Below are 22,696 nucleotides of genomic sequence, written 5' to 3' on the forward strand. Positions count from 1 at the left end.
ATAGTCCTAACCCCAATTCCTTCATGTGGTCGAGAACGACATCTCGATGCCAGACTGCCTGAAGCTCTGATCGAGCTAATACCAACCAATCGTCGATAGTTTATAATGCAAATGCTCTGAAGCCATAGCAGGAATAGAGCCACATTTATGCACTTGGTGAAGATGCAGGATGAGAGTGCTAGGCCGAACAGGAAGGACCGATATTGGTAAGCTTCACCCCCGAAAGCAAACCTCAGGCACCTACTGTAAGTAATATGGATGGTTATGTTTAAATAGGCATCCCTTAGATCTATCGTGGCAAACCAGTCCTTCATCTGAGACATGGTCTCCATGAGAGTGAGCATCCTGAACCTGAGCCTCACGAGTGAGCGGTTCAAGGAGCGTAGATCTAGGATCGGCCGCATTCCGCCCTCCTTCTTCAGAAAAACGAAGTACTGGCTGTAGTAGCCTGACTATCGGACCAAGGGAGGAACCACCTTGATGGCCCCCTTCCGTAGGAGTGTGCGCACTTCCTGTTCCAGGACCAGAACCCGTTTACCTGGGGAGAAGAGGAGCCAAAATGTCTCCACTCCACAACCATCTCTTTAGTTTTGTCAACATTCAGAGACCGGTCGTTGGGTCCACACCATGCTATTAACCATCGCGCCTCCTCTCTGTATGCTGACTCATCGTTCTTGCTGATGAGACCCACCACGGTCGTGTCATCTGCGAACTTGATGATGTGATTTGAGCTGTGCATTGCTACACAGTCATAAGTCAGCAGAGTGAACAGCAGTGGACTGAAAAAACTGAGTGGACTGAGCACACAGCCCTGAGGTGCCCCAGGGCTCAGTGTGGTGGTGCTGGAGATGCTGTTTCTGATCCGGACTGACTGAGGTCTCCCAGTCTGAAAGTCCAGAATCCAGTTACAGAGGGAGGGGTTTAGGCCCAGTAGGCTCAGCTTCCTAATCAGGTGCTGAGGGATGATTGTGTTGAATGCTGAGCTGAGGTCTATAAACAGCATCTGTACACAAGCGTCCTAGTGGTCTAGGTGGGTGAGAACCAGATGAAGAGTCGTGGAGATGGCATCATCCGTGGAGCGGTTTGGACGATATGCGAACTGCATGGGGTCCAGTACGGGTGGAAGCTGGGTCTTGACGTGCCTCATGACGAGCCTTTCAAAGCAGTTCATCACAATGGGTGTGAGCGCGACGGGAGTATAGTCATCAAGGCAGGAGACAGTAGACTATTTCGGCACAGGACTGACGGTCGTCGACTTGAGGCACGTAGGTACAATGGCGCTGCTTAGGGAGATGTTAAAGATATCAGTGAAGACATTCGCTAGCTGTTGTGCACATTCCCCGAGCACTCTGCCAGGAATGTTGTCTGGTCCAGCAGACTTCCATGGGTTAAATCTGCATAGAGGTTTCCTCACTTCAGCTGTGGTTAGACAGAGCACCTAGTCACTGGGAGGAGGGGTGGTCTTCCTCGCCACCATGTTGTTCTGCACCTTGAACTGGGCGTAGAAGTCATTCAGTGCATCTGGCGTCATGGTGATGTCGTCTTGTAGTTTGTTATCGCCGGGATGCCCTGCCACATGCTCTGGGTGTCTGTCCTGGAAGTGGCCATGAATTCTCTTGCTGTGTGCGCTAGGGCTCTCTGATGGCACGGACCGTTTGGTCCTTTGCTGTCTTTAAGGCCGTCTTGTCCCCTGCTCTGAAGGCGGAGTCTCTTGTTTTTAGCAGCGCACGCACCGTCATCCACGGCTTCTGGTTGGAGCGTGTAGTGATGGTCTTGGAAATGGTCATGCATCATTGCACTTGCCGATGTAGCTGATCACTACTGACGTGTACTCCTCCAAGTTGATGAAATCGCCGTTGGTTGCAGCTTCCCTGAACATGTCCCAGTCAGTGCATTCAAAGCAGTCCGGGAGAGCAGGAGATGCTGGAGACGACTCATCCGTCTTCATGCCTTCTGCTAGGTCGGCCTGCGAGCCCTGCGACAGAGCACACAGAGCACCTTGTTACATGCACCGGGAGAAGGAACTGCCAAAGCGAGTACTTTCACTGGGGAACGGGAGCTCGGCCCAGCAGCCTGCCGGGAGTGCATAGCCACATGGCTAAAATGCAAACAGTTGACTCCCTCGAGAGCCAACTTAGCATGCTCCTAAGCTAAGCAAACAACACATCGGCTGCAGTCTGAACTCTGCTTGCATGTAAAGCTCATGGCTGCACAGATTCACACACAAAGCGCTTACCTGAACAGACAGAAGCTAATGTCGCTCCCATCGTGCTCCCATCTTGTAGCTTTCTGGTTTGCGTAACATCGCCCGCCATTTAGGTCACGATTTGCCTATTGGCCGGATTTTACACGTGATTTAGAAAATGGACATCGTGGGGCGTTCCCAAATCGTTTTTGACGCAGTTCCACATCAATTATTTTTAGTTCCTGTAAGGGAACCAAAGGTAAAGTGTATTGTTTAGTAGGGTGATGGTTGTAGGAAAGAAAATGGCACTGAATCTGCGGATTTAGGTATTAAGGGCCCTGTATCTCTTCCTGGATGGAAGGAGGTTTAACAGTTTATGACTAGAAGTCAATGATGATATTGTTTGCTCTGCACAGACACGTAATGTAGTGCCAATAATTAGTTGGGCATCATTGGCAGTGAATTGCCTGCTTTATAGCAACATATGCAAAGTACATATATCGTATACATGTGCATGTTTGTATTACACAGATATAGAAATATACACTATTGCCAAAAGTATTCACTTACCCATTCAAATCTTTAAATTCTGGTGTTCCAATCACTTTAATTGTTACAGGTGTATAAAATCAAGCACCTGGGCATGCAGAATGCTTCTACAAACATTTGTGTAAGAATGGGTCGCTCTCAGAAGCTCAGTGAATTCCAGCATGGTAGGATGAGTTGATAGGATGCCATCTGTGCAATAAGTCCAGTCATGAAATTTCCTCGCTACTAAATATTTAACAGTCAACTATTAAACCTAAAATCAGAGAGGGTCAGCAGATGCTGAGACACATAGTGTGTCGTTGACTTACCACCATAATCGTAACATGATTTGGTCGTAAGTAGAGTAGGCTATATGTACAGTACTGTGAAATGATGCCGGAAGCTGGTATGCACTGTCGTACGCCGAGGCTAGCGATTGTGGTCATAAAGTCGAATGGTCGTAAGTTGCATACGTCGTAAGTAGACAACTACCTGTTGTTTGCAAACTTTCTGCAGAATTATTAGCTACAGACCTCCAAACTTCATGTGCCTTGCAGTTGAGCTCAAGAATAGTGCGTAGGAAGCTTCATGGAATGGGTTTCCATGGTCGAGCAGCTGCAACCAAATTCTTACATCACCAAGTGCAATGCAAAACATCGGATGCAGTGGTGTTAGGCAGCCCGCCATGCTAGAGCAGTGGATATGTGTTCTCTGGAGTGATGAATCATGCTTCACTGTCTGGCAATCTGATGGACGAGTCTGGGTTTGGCGGTTGCCAGGAGAACAGCACTTGTCTGACAGCAGTGTGCTAAATGTAAAGTTTGGTGGAGGGGGATTATGATGGGGGTTGGGCTCAGCCCTTTAGTTCCTGTGAAAAGAACTCTTTATGCTTCAGCATACCAAGACATTTTAGACAATTTCATGTTTCCAACTTTGTGGGAACAGTTTGGGGAAGGCCCATTCTTGTCCCATGACTGCGCACCAGTGCACAAAGCAAGGTCCATAAAGACAACTTGACCCGATAGAACACCCGTTAGAACACCTTTAGGATTAATTAGAGCGGAGACTGCGATCCAGGCCTTTTTGTCTGACCTTACAAATGCACTTCTGGAATAATGGTCAGAAATTTCCATGAACACACCCCTAAACCTTGTGGAAAGCTTTCCAGAAGAGTTGCAGTGGAGGTTAGGGTTGGTACTTTAAATGTTGGTACTATGACTGGTAAAGGGGGAGAGAGTTAGCTGATATGATGGAGAGGAGAAAGGTAGATATGTTGTGTGTTCAGGCGATCAAGTGGAAAGGGAGTAAGGCCAGGAACATTGGAGGTGGTTTAAAACTGTTCTTTAATGGTGTGGATGGACAGAGAAATGGTGTAGGGGTGATTCTGAAGGAAGAGTACAGTAAGAGTGTAGTGGAGGTGAAGAGAATTTCTGATAGGGTGATGAACGTGAAGCTGAAAGTTGAAAGGGCGATGATAAATGTTATCAGTGCTAATGCTCCACAATGGTTGTGAGATGGAGGATGAGGAAAAATTCTGGAGTGAGTTAGATAAAGTGGTAGAAGGTGTACCTAGGAATGAAAGATTGCTGATTGGGGCAGATTTCAATGGGCATGTAGGTGAAAAGAACAGAGGTGATGAGGAGGTGATGGGTAGGTATGGCTTTAAGGAGAGGAATGTGGAAGGGCAGATAGTGGTAGATTTTGCTAAAAGGATGGAAAGGCAGTGGTAAACACTTATTTTAAGAAGAAAGAGGATCAATGGGTGATGTATAAGAGTGGAGGAAGGTGCACACAGGTGGACTATGTTCTATGTAGGAGATGCAACCTGAAGGAGATTGGAGGCTGTAAGGTTTTGGCAGGGGACAGTGTAGTTAGACAGCATCGGATGGTGGTCTGTATGATGGTTTTGGAGGTGAAGAATAAGAGGAGTAGAGTGAAGACTGAAAGAAGAATAAGATGGTGGAATCTGAAGGAGGAAGACTGTAGTGTAAGATTCAGGGAAGAGGTAAGACAGGGGCTCGGTGGTGGTGAAGAGGTGCTGGGTGATTGGACAACTACTGCAGAAGTGATAAGGGAGACAGCTAAAAAGGTACTTGCTGTGACATCAGGAAATAGAAAGAAAGACAAAGACATGGTGGTGGAATCAGGAAGTGCAGGAATGCGTAAGGAGGAAGAGGTTGGCAAAACAGAATTGGGATCGACAGAGTGATGTGAAAAGTAGGCAGGAGCAGCTGATGAACGAGGAAAATTAGAGAGAGAGAGAGAGAGAGAGAGAAGGTTGGATGGTGTGGAGATGGTGAAGCAGGAAGTGGATAGGATTAGTAAGGAGGAAGTGAGAGCAGTGATTAAAAGGGTGAAGATTGGAAAGTCGGTTGAACCGGATGACATACCGGTTGAAGGATTGAGATGTTTAGGAGAGATGGCAGTGGAGTTTTTAACAAGATTGTTTAACAGGATTCTGGAAGGTGAGAAGATGTCTGAGGAATGGAGAAGGAGTGTGCTGTTACCAATCTTTAATACAGGGGAATTAATTTGATCAGTCACACCATGAAGTTATGGGAAAGAGTAGTGGAGGTCAGGCTGAGAGAAGAGGTGCGGTTACAGGGAAAAGAGGTGAAGAAGGTGGAGGAGTTCAGGTACCTGGGGTCAACAGTGCAAAGTAATGGAGAGTGTATTAGAGAAGTGAAGAAAAGAGTGCAGGCAGGGTGGGGTGGGTGAAGAAGAGTGGCAGGAGTGATTTGTGATGGAGGAGTGTCTGCAAGAGTGAAAGGAAAAGTTTATAGGACTGTGGTGAGACCTGCGATGTTGTATGGTTTAGAGACAGTGGCATAGAGTAAATACAGGAGGTGAAGCTTGAGGTAGCAGAACTGAAGATGTTGAGGTCTGTTGGGAGTGACAACGATGGACAGGATTAGAAATGAGTTTATTAGAGGGACAGCGCATGTAGGATGTTTTGGAGACAAGGTGAGGGAGGTGAGATTGAGATGGTTTGGACATGTGCAGAGAAGGGACATGGGGTATATTGGTAGGAGAATGCTGAGGATGGAGCTGCCAGGAAGGAGGAAAAGAGGAAGGCCAAGGAAGCTGTTTACAGAGGTGGTGAGGGAAGACATGCAGGTAGATGGGTTGGGAGAAGCCGAAAGAAGAGGATATACAGCGGGGAAAATAAGTATTTGACACATCAGCATATTATATATATATATATATATATATATATATATATATATATATATATATATATATATATATATATATATATATATATATATATATATATAAAACGAAATTTGAGGTCGTTATATAAAGTAAGAATAAATATATATATACTTACTTTATATAACAACCTTAAATTTCCTTAATTCTATTAATGTATCAAAAACATGTTTTAATTTTCAAACATTTATTGTTGGTTTACAATTGCTACCGGAGTAAAAAAAAAGCAAGCAACAAGACATAATGCAGTAATTAAAATTAAGCAATTGTTTAAAACTTGTGTGCCAACAAGTATCAAAGGATCAAAGAAAAAAATCTAACATAAAACATGATTTCACAAAACTGTAACATTGAACCTTAAACATAATTTTTACATTCTCAAAATAACATAAGTAACATTGTGAAATCATTCCAGGTTGTCAAATCAATTTTCCTGATCTAGAACTCAAACACTGCAATTGATTGATAGTCCCAAACTGGAGTCAAAAATGTTGGAATAATGTCACTCCCACAACTCATATCTAAAAGTAAAAAAAAGAGAGAGAATACAAGACATCAACCCTTTTTTTTTTTTTTTAATTACACAATATATACATATAAGTAAATATATTTTATATATAAGTATAAAATATAGAACACAACTGGAGCTGGAGAAACCTCTGGATAAGTAGAGAAGCAGTGGAGAGGAATTAGCTTAGATGCTATTCATAATATTAAAAATCACAAGTTGTTAATGTGTGTTTGATCAGATGTACTGGAGCACAAGTATAAGATATGTGATGTGTTCTGTGTTATTACACCATCCTGCAAATCAATCAACACATCTCATTAAAGTGTTACCATCGGTTTGCATATTTGTATATCTAGTAATGAAATAGACCATTTTATAACATTGACATACCAGAAAATCTTTGGAGGGAGAAGCCCTCAAAGCATTTAGCCTTGTGCGCTGATAGACTGAGGCTGATACACTTACATGTGCAGCATGCAAAATTCCAGAGGTGTCACACCAATGACACTCCCACCCAAAACAAAACAAGTATATGTTCCACTAACTGAACAATGGGCCCCGTTAACCTTTTTTCAACTGAGGCAATTTTTTGTGGAAAAAAAAAACATTTATATTAAGGAAACTAACCATTTTAAACACAATAACAAAAAAAAAAAAATAATTCAAAATAAAGATATAAATTCATACCAGCTACATAAAAACAAGACTACTTTCTACTTAACTAATTCCATAATTCAACATCATATACTGTGTTGTATTTTAATGTATCATGAATGGTGTTACACAATATATTAAAGTATATGTATGCTACATGTGTAAAGAAACATTGTTAAGTTAAAAAAAAAATTTCCATGTTTGTACATATACTGTATTATATATGTCTCAAGCAACTACAAACAGGTTCATGTATGTGTATATATATATATATATATATATATATATATATATATATATATATATATATATATATATATATATATATATATATATATATATATATACAGTGAGGAAAATAAGTATTTAAACACCCTGCTATTTTGCAAGTTCTCCCACTTAGAAATCATGGAGGGGTCTGAAATTGTCATTGTAAGTGCATGTCCACTGTGACAGACATAATCTAAAAAACAAAATCCAGAAATCACAATATATGATTTTTAAACTATTTATTTGTATGATACAGCTGCAAATAAGTATTTGAACACCTGTCTATCAGCTAGAATTCTGACCCTCAAAGACCTGTTAGTCTGCCTTTAAAATGTCCACCTCCACTAGATTTATTATCCTAAATTAGATGCACCTGTTTGAGGTCATTAGCTGCATAAAGACACCTGTCCACCCCATACAATCAGTAAGAATCCACCTACTAACATGGCCAAGACCAAAGAGCTGTCCAAAGACACTAGAGACAAAATTGTACACCTCCACAAGGCTGGAAAGGGCTACGGGGAAATTGCCAAGCAGCTTCGTAAAAAAGGTCCTCTGTTGGAGCAATCATTAGAAAATGGAAGAAGCTAAACATGACTGTCAATCTCCCTCGGACTGGGACTTCATGTAAGATCTCACCTCGTGGGGTCTCAATGATCCTAAGGAAGGTGAGAAATCAGCCCAGAACTACATGGGAGGAGCTGGTCAATGACCTGAAAAGAGCTGGGACCACCGTTTCCAAGATTACTGTTGGTAATAGACTAAGACGTCATGTTTTGAAATCATGCATGGCACGGAAGGTTCCCCTGCTTAAACCAGCACATGTCCAGGCACGTCTTAAGTTTGCCAATGACCATTTGGATGATCCAGAGGAGTCATGGGAGACAGTCATGTGGTCAGATGAGACCAAAATAGAACTTTTGGGTCATAATTCCACTAAACGTGTTTGGAGGGAAAAAAATGATGAGTACCATCCCAAGAACACCATCCCTACTGTAAAGCATGGGGGTGGTTGCATCATGCTTTGGGGGTGTTTTTCTGCACATGGGACAGGGCGACTGCACTGTATTAAGGAGAGGATGACCGGGGCCATGTATTGCGAGATTTTGGGGAACAACCTCCTTCCCTCAGCGCATTGAAGATGGGTCCAGGCTGGGTCTTCCAACATGACAATGACCCGAAGCACACAGCCAGGATAACCAAGGAGTGGCTCTGTAAGAAGCATATCAAGGTTCTGGCGTGGCCTAGCCAGTCTCCAGACCTAAACCCAATAGAGAATCTTTGGAGGGAGCTCAAACTCCGTGTTTGTCAGCGACAGGCCAGAAACCTGACTGATCTAGAGAAGATCTATGTGGAGGAGTGGGCCAAAATCCCTCCTGCAGTGTGTGCAAACCTGGTGAAAAACTACAGGAAACTTTTGACCTCTGTAATTGCAAACAAAGGCTACTGTACCAAATATTAACATTGACTTTCTCAGGTGTTCAAATACTATATTGCAGCTGTATCATACAAATAAATAGTTAAAAAATCATACATTGTGATTTCTGGATTTTTTTTTTAGATTATGTCTCTCACAGTGGACATGCACCTACGATGACAATTTCAGACCCCTCCATGATTTCTAAGTGGAAGAAATTGCAAAATAGCAGGGTGTTCAAATACGTTTATTAAATACGTTAAATTAAATATGTTTGTTTAAATACTGCAAGATTTATAAATTCAATTCTTTCTCAAAATAAATAAAAAACCTTGCATGGATATCAACAATTACATAGCCAGTCTTGTTGTTTTAGGCAACCTTTACAAGCTAAGCATGTGTTTGTTAGCTGTAAAGAAATCCACTGTTCCGTAAAATGTTACGTCACCTTCCCACAGCGCCAAAACATTTGCAAGGTATTCTGTTATTGTTGTGGAAAATAAAAACTCTGTTACATGACATTACTTTCAATGAGAATCATTCCAAGTGTATGAACAATATATGCTGCCTATTTATTAAAACATGCACATATTGGAATCTTTAAAAACTTTTAACATCAAAACATTTTCTATCCAATTTTCTAGTATTTTGTCCATTATTTACTTGTAATATCAGAAGGTATTATTTGTTTTGTTTGGCCTTCAATTTATGGAAGGATTTGGAGGCTTAACTGAAGTTAGATTTGGTCTTTTCATTCAGCACCCCAGTACTTACTGTCTCCACAACCTGCCAATTAAATTCTATTTGGATCTTTATCAGACCACTTTTTCATTGCAAACTCCAGCCCATAACCAATTTTGAAATGTCTCTGTCTGCAGAATCAGCAAGCCCAAGCAAATGTCATCACTGATTTGAAAAAGCAATATTTACATAAATAATAACTAATGAAAAGCCTGGGAACTGTCACAAAGAAACATTTCTACACAGTGAAAGTGTTAAAGAAAATACTGTAACAAAACCACTATAGAAGCATTGGGAAGCTGCTGCATTTGGCTCTGGTCTTCATCTGTTAAAAAATGTGTGAAGGCAAAGTCATCACGTAAAAATAAAGGGGGAAACTACCGTAATTTCCGGACAAATATAAGCCGCACCCACTGAATTTTACAAATATTTTTATTTTGAACATTAATAAGCCACACCTGTCTATAAGGTGTGTCTACACTGAAACTAATTAACTTTACACAGGCTTTAACAAAACGAGTGAAATATGTTGTGGCTCCTTTAAGAGCAGAGCGGCATTTTGGGAATAGCCTGCCGCCGCATTTTTCCGGTATTACTGCATGTGTGCAAGACCGAGGAATATGTCCTTTTAATTTTCTGATGCTCATTTCTAAGTTTCTTTGACTAAAAAAAATAAAAATAAAAAAGCACGAGTTTTGGAAACCTGTCTGTGCTAATATGATTTCTGTTGCAACTGGAGTTAGCAAGCTATCCCTTGACCCAGACTCAATGCGTTACAATGGCTTGTATCTAAACAGTAGCCTACCAAGAAAGTCATTGTTTACTGTCTTCCTCCTTCCTTTCACAACTATTTCTCTCGGGAGTTTATCTTTTTTTATGGTCGTGCGTTTACAAATCACTATCGGTGCCGCTGCCGTGCAGCTCAGAACACAGGTGCGTTTTTTCGTTTCCGTTTGGAAATTTAATTGGTCTAATGTTATGTCGCTCAGTTTTTTGGCTTGAAGTTTGTGAAACCAGGAAAAACCCAGGAAAATTAATTAATAAGCCGCTTCGTTGTTTAGGCTGCGGGGTTCAAAGCGTGGGAAAAAAGTATCGGCTTATAGTCCGGAAAATACAGTACATACAATTTTCCGAAATGTCCATCTTGTTTGTGACAAATTTAATTCAGAAAATGCTGATTTGTCCCACAGTTTTATTTTTTTTCTCTGGAGTTATTGGAATGCAATTTTTTATGTGCTTTCAGAGATTTTTACAGGATCCGGCACTTCTCATTCTGGGATTCTCTGAGTGTATACATTCATTATTAGGTGCAAAACACAAACTGCCATGGTCATTAACATGGCTGGGTATAAAAAGATAATCTTACAAAGGCAGAGTTTCTAAGAAGTAAAACTGGGAAGAGGTTCATCAATCTGCAAAAAATGCACATTAAAGCTCTATCTTGCAAAGAAGAAGCCATGTCCTCTGGACTAAGGAGGAGAGGGACCATCCAGCTTGTTATCTGTGCTCAGGAGTAAATTCTCATGCACCATAAAGATAAGCATGTTCCAAATTCTGAGATGCTTTTTTGTACACCAATTCTGACAGCTCAAACGAGCTCAATATTTATAAAATTTAGAGATTGTGGTATGTGAAAATGCCAGGAGATCGGACAATTCTTGAAATACGCAAACCCATCTGTCACCAACAAAAATCAAAGTCACTGAGATCACATTTTTACCATTCTAATTTTTGATGTAAACATAAACTGAATCCCAGTGGTGACAGTGGCAAGGAAAAAATCTCTGAGATGGTATGAGGAAGAATCTCTGAGGGGAATAAGGCAATGACTATGCATGTGCAGCAATTGAAAGCTTTAATTATACAGCAGTTTTATGTTGAGAAACACACATGCATTATTTGATATTTAATATAAATACATCAAATATGAATTTGGATGAAAAATATTTTTGCAGGGTGGTGCTATAATTTATTAAGCTACTTATCCTAAAGAGACTCGTAAATTTTTTTTTAACTTAAATTGTGGAAATGACACTGGTCTAGAAAAACCATGACATTGTCAAGACATTGCTGAGAGACAATTAAAAATAAACTATTTGGGTTCATTGATCTTGCAATGATGTAGTAAGGGTGCAAGGAAATGTTCCGGCCAAAACTTGACACAAAAGTTCTGGAAAACTAAAATCTACAATCATGGCCTTGTAAGGCCTGTAGGCTTGGCTTATGCAAGAGGTTGTGTCAACTGACATGCTGATGAAGATCCATCAATATCTGATAAGATGAAAAACTGCTGTGAATGCGGTGCATGGTATCAGCTTCAGCAAGGAGTTTAGCACAGATTAAAGCTGTGGACAGAAAACTGGCACAAACTAAGATTAATGAGTTAATGAGTAAAAAACGATCAGAGGATTTTGGAACCTGAGGGCTCTGACTACATGGTACGTCTTTGCTACAGGTTAGAGACCACTACAGTGGCATAATGAGTAAGACTAATTCGAAGAATAAGGGATTAAGACAAGCCATGCTATGCCACAAGTACTTCACTAATTATAAAAACTACTTGAGAGAAGGAAGGATGCAAATATGCAATCATAGACCTAGACATCTACATAACCATCTATTTGCATCAAGAGCCTCATGGGGGTTGACAAGTATATTGTATACAATAGATAACAGCTAGGAAGAAACCCTTGCAATGGTCTTATTGTCCATTGATGGATTGAGATTAATAATAAATGGTGCACCTTATAAAATAGCCAAAGTGTTTATATACAAGACTAATAAAATGGATAAAAACTGTATATGACCTGTTACACACACAAATAATATTTTCCTATCAAAGCTTTTAATGTGGAATCAAATCACTTAAGAACAATCTTAATTATGCAATGTAAACAACATTTTCTGATATATCCAGTATGCCTTCATGTGTGCAGACAATTATAAAGAAACTAGAAGTGTAAAGATGCACTTGTATAGTGTTGTTTTATATAAGGCACTCAAACTGATATGTAATTTATTGACTAGGGTGCTTAATAAAATACATTATTCTTCTGTGCATTATTATAAAATCCACTTGCATTACATGAGGTATAAATAACATTTCAATTTAATCAAGCACACACTTCATTTACTCAAAAAAAGAAAAGCTTAATGTGTTAGGTGGCAGGGAAAAACAAAACTGCAGGTACTGACATTTATTAAAATTCTTGCAAGAATTCCAATATCTTTCACAAAAATCAGAAAGAGAAATCAGAAAAAAAAGTTAGGGGATCTGTACATGGCATTAGCTAGGCAAAGCAAGCTTTAAAAAAAAAAAAAAAAAAAAAAAAAAAAAAAAAAAAAAAGAGATCAAAACTAGGAAATCAAATCAGCAAAAAGCTAAAAGGCTTAGTATCAACTGGTGAGAATGGCACAAAGAATAATCCATGTGTCAGACAGAAAAACACAAAAAAATATGGTGTTATCATGAGGCCAACTTCAAACAGATTAAAATGAAGCTTGAGATACAAGTGAGACAACCATTGCAAGACAAAATGCCAGAACCAAATGCACTTGGCAATATAAACAAACATGAACACAAGTGCTGATGGCAGCAAGTGGAGGAAAATACATATCATCTTGAATCTTAAAAGGGTACAAAGTTTTTATTAAACATGGAATCGTTTATATTCAATGCTGGAAAATACAGGATTTAAAAACGTATGTAAGACTACAGAGAGCTGCGCAAGTCTGACAGCAAACAATCTATTAGCAGAAATGTCCATGCTTCAGATATTTCACATGCCCAGTTGTGAAGTGAATTTCCTGTGTTCCTGTCAAGTCCCTGTGAATGGACTTTAAAAATGCAGCATTTAAAAAGGGAGTCACGAACGGACATATTGTGTAGCTCCTACTCCTCTTAAATATAGCCAGTAGCGTTTAGCTTATCTTACAGCCCATGCTAAGCTGCGTTCAAGAGTTAGTACCCGGATATTGGTAATTTAACACTTCAGATTCTCAAGAACATTCTAGAGGATTAAAAATCTTATAAGAAGCCGAAGTGCAAAATTATGTCATTAAAATTGTTGATCTGTGTTGGCTGAATTTGTGTCATTGGTTGGGAACACAATAGTTTATACATGAGGCTTAAACATGCTTATACTGAAAACCACAACGCTCCAATTTTGATTTCATGGGGCCTTAAAAAGCTAAACTATGTTTAATTTTGTTCCATCTTTTGCTTCATTACACGCCTTGAAACACGCTTCGAAACTGACGTTAAAAATTTAAATTATATTATTGTAAAAAAAAAAAATTTAATCCAGATGTTTTAATCAATCAAAAATGTAAACCTATGGCAGATGGTCAGTGAATGTTAATACAATATCACATTAAAAAAACACATTTTGTGAATCATTACACCCTTGTAGGGAGACAAAAGGTTGAAGTTTAGTGTACACTGTTAAGTGATTTACAGAGCATGTTTTTACTTGTGTTATCTAAGGTCTTGTGGTTTGTCATGCCTGCTTTAATAAATACTTTACATTACAGAACTTGACTCGCGACAGACTTGTAAAGCATCAAGCTTATAAAGAATCACCCCTATTAGAGCACAGGTGAAAAAATAAGGGCGGCAGGAAGACATTATTTTACAAGAAACGTTAACTCAAACTTCACTTTGCACAGTGGAAGAATTTTAACATCAATGAAAAATAAGGGACTGGGACATTATGTAAAAATAGAGGTAGTAACATGGAGGTAACAATGTTTATATGAACAATATAACTTACAATGGGAAAGTGAATGGATTTAAAGAAGAATACATTCCCAATCTTATAATCGTTATCCCCTCTGATACCAGTGATACCATCACTTTGCCACAAGGACCTTGAGATACATTCCTATAAAGAATACAGTATTTCACTAATTATCATTAGATTATTAATGTTGTTATTTACTTTACATTATTGATAAACTAACAGAAAAGGGTGGTTATGATTTTTTAAACATGAATAAACACAACCAAGCCAGTAGCCTAATAAAAATACACACATTATTTCAAAGATATATATTTTTTAGTGATAATTGGTTCAGCCGGATTGTTGAAAAATGAGATTTTTAATGAATGCTGGTTGATAAATGTTTTTAAATTAGTTGTGACTAGCATGAACTAAGTACGATAGATTTAGCCGACTTGCATTACCGATTCACTCTATCTTCAATAATGAAGAACATTCCTGTAATTCAACTCATTTCATTTCAATTCAATTCAATTCATTGTAACACATATAAGCACTGAAATGGATTAAATAGATGGCAATACTGGCACATAGTATAGAATTTCTGGAATGGAATCTGTCATCACTGTTATAATGTACTGGGTAAAAATGACTACTTGGTTCTCGTCTGTCCAAAGGCACAAACACATCAGGCAAGTTGCAGTACATCAATCTGGTACTGATTTCTTTTTGGAGATATGTCAGGATTAAATAGCATGTGTATTAGGTCTCAGGCTTTCTCAACCTTTTATGCAATGTGTTCAGCATTATCAGAAGATATATTTTAAAATATGTTTAAAAAAAAAATCATAGCCAAATTATTCCTTGCAATTGCACCTGGAACATGGCTGCATACATAATATTTTTTATTATTGCACATTAGACATGCCATCTATTGTCACACTTCAGTAAATCATGTATGTCAACTAATAGCCAGAAACTTGACAAAAAAAAACCCCACACACAAAACAAATCAAAGCACTCACACACACACACACACACACACACACACACACACACACACACACACACACACACACACACACACACACACACACTACTTAGTTTTTGCTTGTTAACTTTCGCTGAATGACCTGTTTTGGGGAAAAATTAGAAACAAAAATTCACGTGTGTTTTTTTTAATTCAACACGTTAGATTTATTGACAGTATTCATTATTCAAGACTCTTCTTTCTGTAAAAAGCTGTCCACAACTTTACCTACAAGTCTTAAACACTTAAAAACATGAAAAAAAAAAAAATCTCTCCCATAATAAGTTACTTTATCTATTGGTTTAACTCTTGCCATTTTTGGGGGGGGATCAGGAGTAAACATCATCATCATCATCATCATCATCATCAACAATCAAATCAAATCAAATTTTATTTGTCACGTACACATACATACAGGGTACGACATGCAGTGAAATGCTTATTACGACTGTCCGGCATGAGGGAATAGGATGGGGAGAAAAATAATACAAGGAAAAAGAAGACTGATAAATAAGGTATAAAAACTATATAAAATAAAATATAAGAATAAATAAAGATATATATATATATATATATATATATATATATATATATATATATATATATATATATATATATATATATATATATATATGAAAGAAAAGGATGTATATACAAAAAATGCTTATGGCAGTAAACAGTGAAACAGTAAACAATAGACAATTTAAGGTGGTTTAGATTGTCCATGAATCAAAGCTTCTTGACTTCATAAAGTCAGTCCTGTTGTTTTTCCTAAAACAGTTTCTGGAAGTACTTTCTGAAATGGCATAAATGCTTATTAGCACTAAAGCACAAGAATACAATTCCAATTCTGGCATGTTAATTATTTTGCACTGAATTATGTGCTTAGGGTCAACATCATTTAAGGGTTATTATAGTGCTATAGTTCCTGGGTTCCTGATCAGAAGGTTGCAGGTTTAAGTCAGTACTGCCAAGCTGCCATTACTGGACTTTAAAGCAAGGCCCTTTCTCTTCTGCTCTGAACCTAACCTAATGTAATCCCAACCTGGGACACACTGTAATGTGAACGTAACAGTACAGTTTTCTACGATAGTAAAATTGTTGCCAAATTGTTGATCCCCTACACAGACTCACTGTGTGGCACTGTTGAGCCACTGTTTATCCTACAATACAAGCTTTACAAGTCTATAACGCTCTGCGTCGTCCCTTGGTAAATCCGCAGCACTCCACCTAGGTATAATAATAGTACCAAGGTTTATAATCCTGATTAGGATTACCTAAGGGAACTATAATGGTAACGTGATACCTCCCCGTGACCGTTTAAAAAAATCAGGGAGGAGAGTGAACTATAAGTTAACTTTTTCTACAGGGAGTGGTAATATTGGGATAGAGAAGGACTGCCAGTGTATTCACCTCATGCCTTGTGCAATAAAAATGTTGTAGGGGCACGAGCGACTTCCTGCTCCCGACACTCCGCATGCACATACAGGCATTTTAGAGACTATAATTGGGCCTAATTGCGTTTGCGCTTTTGCCTTCCCGGGTGATGGACCAAGTGAAATATATAGAAATCAAAAATTGAAAGAAAAGACTATGCAACCACAGTGCATGCTTAGAAATGCATGCAGAGATTCCCATTTAAAGAAATGAAAAGTTTGTTAGTAAATGCAAAAAAAAGGGGAAAACACTTTACCTGAACCACAAGGAGACTTGTGCAGCAGTTATGAGACGGTGACGGTGAATAAATCAAAAAAAGCAACAATAACAAAAAAAAAAAAAGCACTAAAAATGCGTTTTTGGAGAAGCGCTCCGACATGCCGGGACAATCCGCATGGGACGAGTCCTTACGTCTGCAGCAACAGGATAAAAAGCGAGGGAACTCATGCCGGATGAATGTGACCCAGACATCAACGAGAGACGCGACGGAGGAGAAGGAGGCAAAAGAAAAAAGGAAAGGAAAAAAGTCACCGGCTTTCACTGTCACTACACAACTCAACGAATGACCACAGACGCCTTCGAAACGCAGCCTATAAAGAGACTGGGCTCTTAATCTGCCATGGTGCACTAGATCTCTAACCCAGGACTGCGTAGAGAAAGGAAACCTAGCAGCTCGTTCTTTATCAGAGAATCTGCGAACACACCGGGAAAACACCAAACCACCGCAACAGTCGCAAAACAGGTAATCATTAGGCTTTCAGGTTTGTGCGTAAAATGCGCCTACGCTTTTTTTCCCCCCTTGCTTACTCAATTTCACTACTTTGCACTTTTCTTGAGGCGTGTCGATACACTGGTTTATAATTTTTTATTTTTTTTTAATTTGAGATCAAATTCGTACAAATCCTGCTCGGTAGTTTTGCAGCCACCTCTTTGGCACGTCAGCACTTCATGCCAAGTAGGTGCAGAGGAAAGTCATGGTTGGGGCGTAACTTTAGCTAAATTCCTTCGAGTCATTCCTTCAGATTGCAGCGTGTCATTGCAAAATAAACTTTCGAATTAGCTATCGTCACAAGCCGATGCGCGCGCGATGTGCTAAATACGCCTGAGCGTGATGGGACGCTGCAAGCTTGGCGCACTCGCGTGGAATCGTGCCAAAAACTCCGGGTGTCCGAGAACTTCCAGTTCACAAAGTGCGCTTTGCGGTTGTTGTTATCGCTGCTGCTGTTTCTTTCTCCATCCAGGACAGGGATTCACGCGCCGCTCCGGCGACAGAGGCATTGTGCTCCCGAGGCTGCGCTTCAGCATGAGCGTCCTGCGCGCGCCGGCCCTCGCCGCGCTCGCGCTGCTGATCGTGAGCGGCGGCTACGGCGGCCCGAGCGGCTCCGCGTCCGCGCGCACCACCACCGTCCTGCTGCGGCTACTCACGGCCAGCGCACCGGACGCGTCCGAGCAGCGCGCGCGCTCTACAGCGCATCCGGCGCATTCTCCGCTCCCCGTCCGGACCGACTTCTCCTTAGACTCACAGGAAGGGAACGAAGTAAACAAATCCAATCAGCATGAACAGTTACTGGGTAAAGCATTTTTAACAATACTTTTATAAGACACATTTGTAGGACACTTTTCAGCTCTGGATCACAGGGAGAACCAGGGAGAAATTTTATCATCACCATTATCATCATTATCATCATTATCATCATCATCATTATTATTATTATTATTATTATTATTATTATTATTATTATTATTATTATTATTATTATTATCATTATGTTTTTTTTTTGTTTGTTTCAGTGGTGTATCAACCCAACCAAATCACAATTTTTATCATAATTCATCAATTATTTTATATTGATTCATAGATATTAATAATAAATCTATCTGGTCATCTTAATTGCTTATTTGAACATAGGTTTTATCTAAACCTCAACTAAAAAACATGTTCCCAAGTTTTTAAAAAAGTATTTTGTTCCTAAAAAACTCTGGTGAAGAAGTTTCTAGAATTTATTTCACAGTTAAAGGGATCTTGGATGTGAAGATTTGAGAACCCCCCCTGCTTTTAACCGATTATTGCCTTTATTATTATTATTATTATTATTATTATTATTATTATTATTATTATTATTATTATTATTATAGACAGTTTACAATATGACGGGACGTTCTACTGAATTTGCCATAAATGTGTCTACTGAATGCCCTGAAACTTTTCACCCCGGGGCATCTGCAAGTGTGGAAAAATTCCACTGTTTATAATCATAGCATATATTTTAACCCCTGAATACGATTCTTCAAAACTCTTTAACCAGTAGGCACAGTAATGACTTTGCTTGATTATTAAATGTTTATAAAAGTTTTATTATAGCCCAAACGAATTGCATGATGCTAACATCTACTTAGATGCAAACTGTAGCATATTGTAGCATATTAACAGATTTCAGTTGATGTAATATATACATATATTATATAGTTATAATGATATATTTACAGACATTATTTATTACAGGTTTTATTTTTAATTGGTCTGTATCTTCACTGACCATTTTTTTGGAACACTTGTACACCTGCTTATTTATAAAGTACACTTATCCAGTCAACCACATAGCAACAGTACAGTGCATAAAATCACACAAGGATGGGCTTTAGTTAATGTTCATATTAAATAGGAATGGGAGAAAAGGTAAATTATAAATGTGGTATGGTTGTGGTATGGCTAGACAAAGGACAGTTCTGTGAGTGGAAATGCCTTGCTGATGAGAAAGGTCAGAGGAGACTGCCAAAGCTGGTTTGAGCTGACAGGGAGGTAATGCCAAAAGATGAGGCTGATGTAATTCAAATAATCACTCTTAAAATCCACGTTGATGAGAAAACACAAAACACTTCAAACTTTGAGGTGGATATGCAACAGTAGGTTCTCAGATCGGGTTCCACTCCTGTCAGTCAAAAGCATCAATACTGATAACATTTTTGTTCTTGGCTGACAAAAGTGCCAACTTGATGCAGTTTTTTGTTGTTTTAGCTCATGCACTTCATGGTTTGGATTGTTGTGTGTTCTAAGATGCTGCCACCTGATAGGCTAACTGGAAGATTTAGTTAATAGACAGGTAAACAGTTATTCCAAATAACATGCACACTATGCTAATCTAGACATGCCCTCTATTGGAAAAATGTCAACAATGACAAAACCAGAATGTTGTTTAAATCATTTATATAATTGAAACAAATTTTAAACCGCTTTATTATTTACATCACAAACACCTTAGAATTCACCTGATCTCCCTTTGATAGCAATGGTTTTATGGTTGACTTCAAGTCAATAAGTCTAGTCAATGGCATTCCCAAAACTTAAATTTGATATACAGTATGTAAACATACATTTTATATAAAAAAAAAATAAAAAATATGTGTTTTGATGACTAGTAATAATCATAACAGAATATTATATATATTTTATCTTTTGGACAGACGTCTTTCCTAGAGACCTGCGACAGAAAGAAAAGTTCCTAAAGCATTTAACAGGTGAGCAACAGTCCAGTATTTAGAATAAGCATGCATATTGCTGTGCTTGAAGTTTACCTTTACAATTGGTGTCTGTGCTGCCAGTATATTAGCTTTACGTGTGTCTGGATGTTTCTGTCTGTTTCAGGGCCTCTCTACTTCAGCCCAAAATGCAGCAAACGATTTTATAGATTATATCATAACACCAGGGACTGCACAATACCTGCCTGTAAGTGCCACCACCAGCGTTGTATCACATTTATAAAGATGTGTATCGTACATGTTTAATGCTGCTGAACAGAAATCCAGCTACAGTATAGTATAGCATATTGTGTTATTCTCAATGAACTTGCTTTATATGTCTTAATATGTAAATAATTTAAAATATTAAGATTACTTGGTCATTTTAAAATTAATAAAATACTGCTTAAAAAATGTGCTTCTATTTTTGTTATTTGTTTTATGATCTTTATAATTAGAATTTTTTTTTACCTTTTATTTTACTTAGTATTTTTCAAAATGTGTTTTTGATGTAAAACTTCTATAGCATGTATATGTAAATATAGGGATTCAGTATATAGACAATCACACAATACAAGCTTGCACATAATGCATTCATGCTTACACTGTTTCATCTGTACACAGATTATAGAAGATGTGCACGGCTACTCAGAAGGTTAGCGGAGAGTCAACAGTGTTCTGAGGGATAGATGTTGCAGGTAAGTTTTTAACTCGATTAAGCATTTGGTATTATCCTGATACTCTTGTTCATTTTTGTGTCACATTTCCAGATTCATAGCGGGAAATGTTTTCTCAGAGCACAAACAGACATATTTAACAGCCATTTATTGTCTTATCAGGCACATAGATGACCAGTATACTACTTATTAACTGTTGCATTCTTAAAGCAGACTAAACTGGGCTCATGAACAATCTCTACATATAAATAATTTCATAAAGCTGGAGTAAAGTGACCACACCAGGATCAAATAAAAAAACTAAATCCAGTAATAGCTCATGTAAATATGCAGTTTTGATCCAAAGTGGTAATTTCTTGCAGTAAGTATTACACTTTCTTTAAAAAATCTATAATATGTCTGAGCAGGTAATAAAAACTGGCCTTTCAAATCTCTTTTCAGATTTCAATGGACTTAAGAAATAAGGAGGACCAACAAAAAAGTGCCTTGGAAAAGAACAGGAGGAAAAAACACCTAAGAAACATGTCATTATAAAGCAGAATTTGCCATCAATTATTTTTTTTAATCAAAGTCCTCCGTAGAGTTCTACATACAGTACCATGAAAGTTTTACTGACTGACAAATTAATGTTATCACTGAACTTTCTGATAACTCGAATGGTGCAAGTGAAGATGGTGTTATTACACGCTTAAAATAATCCCACTGCCAAAATCTCTGGACTGCAAATACTTTTATAACATTTATCATTATGCAAATGCTATTGTGGTAAACTGTGGGGTTTTTTTCAGTAGTTGTGGACAGAGTATCATTTAATGACACCCAGCTTCTACTCTTGAACACCTCCACTACACAAAATCACAACCTGTTAAATCAGTCATTGAATTATGAATTGTATTTGTGAGACATTTCTTTTGGCAGAGATTAGGGACGAAGGTTGTATTAAAGTGTGCATTCTCCCTTAATATGAATGTCAAATATACTCTATTTATATATTCAAGGTATTGTCAGTTGCTGGAATCAGACACATACACATCCCAGCTAGAGTGCAATATGTATATATTGTAAATATGAGAAAATCTATCTTCAAATAAAATGGTTTGTTATATAATTTTATAGTGTAATGTTTTTGATAAAAATGTGTTTTTCAGTCTAGGTATTAAAGACCATATTCCTTTACCAACTGTGGAGGTCAAACTGGCCAGTCATGATAAGAGAGTCTGACTTTGAACATGTACGATAAATGACCACTGGCACAAGCTTAGCACATGTAAGAAATGCAAACATTTCTTATTTAAAATTAATGTTTTAAATACTCAAGGTTGTTCTCATGTTCTTGATATTTGTCCACAAAGTCATGTCAGCCGTACAAAACACTGTTAAATATCCCTTTAAGAGCATTCAAACAGTAGTCATAAGCAAACCAATTCACATTCCTCACTTTCTGATTTGTTTGAATAAGTCTTTACCTCTGGCATAGTGTTCACCTTTATCCTCTTATGAATAGATAGTTGGCTTTTGGCAGAACGTTAGGCCCCTAGCCCACAGAACCCACACACTTTATACTGTCTAATATGCCCAGGCATGCCACAGTAGCACTCAAACTAACAAGTTTACAGAAATTCATCCATCAGAAGACAGCTTCGAGATTTATTAGCAGGTATATATTCATGAAAATACACACTAAACGATTATCGTGTGTGAAGGTAGCTAATGATGAATGAATGTAAAATGTAGCTAATATGTTTTATTTATGAATGGAAAGTGAAGGTGGATTCTAATGTTGTCAAATCCCTCCA

At 38.3% G+C, this 22,696-nt stretch overlaps 1 protein-coding gene and 2 long non-coding RNA genes across 4 annotated transcripts in view; 2 read left to right on the plus strand and 1 right to left on the minus strand.

Annotated features, from left to right (window-relative positions):
- Positions 1–22,696, plus strand: part of LOC310727394 — a 766,835-nt gene that overhangs the window by 89,221 nt on the left and 654,918 nt on the right. The window lies entirely within an intron of this gene.
- Positions 6,097–17,089, minus strand: LOC310727399. The gene is made up of 2 exons (XR_014534013.1): positions 16,964–17,089; positions 6,097–6,447 (listed from the first exon to the last, which is right to left on the minus strand). It is a non-coding gene; the product is annotated as an uncharacterized lncRNA (long non-coding RNA).
- Positions 16,861–22,008, plus strand: alkal2b (ALK and LTK ligand 2b). Of its 2 annotated transcripts, XM_083543806.1 has the most exons (6): positions 16,861–17,449; positions 17,949–18,278; positions 20,170–20,223; positions 20,351–20,431; positions 20,848–20,921; positions 21,342–22,008. In XM_083543806.1, exons 2-5 carry the CDS (start codon positions 18,011–18,013, stop codon positions 20,910–20,912), a joined length of 468 nt encoding a protein of 155 aa, XP_083399932.1. In that variant the 5' UTR covers positions 16,861–17,449; positions 17,949–18,010; the 3' UTR covers positions 20,913–20,921; positions 21,342–22,008. The 2 variants fall into 2 exon arrangements, with proteins under 2 accessions (XP_083399932.1, XP_083399931.1); XM_083543805.1 differs by having other exon boundaries at positions 16,861–18,278.

Source organism: Silurus aristotelis (genome assembly GCF_946808225.1).
Source record: "Silurus aristotelis genome assembly, chromosome: 6".
Classification (NCBI taxonomy): domain Eukaryota; kingdom Metazoa; phylum Chordata; class Actinopteri; order Siluriformes; family Siluridae; genus Silurus; species Silurus aristotelis.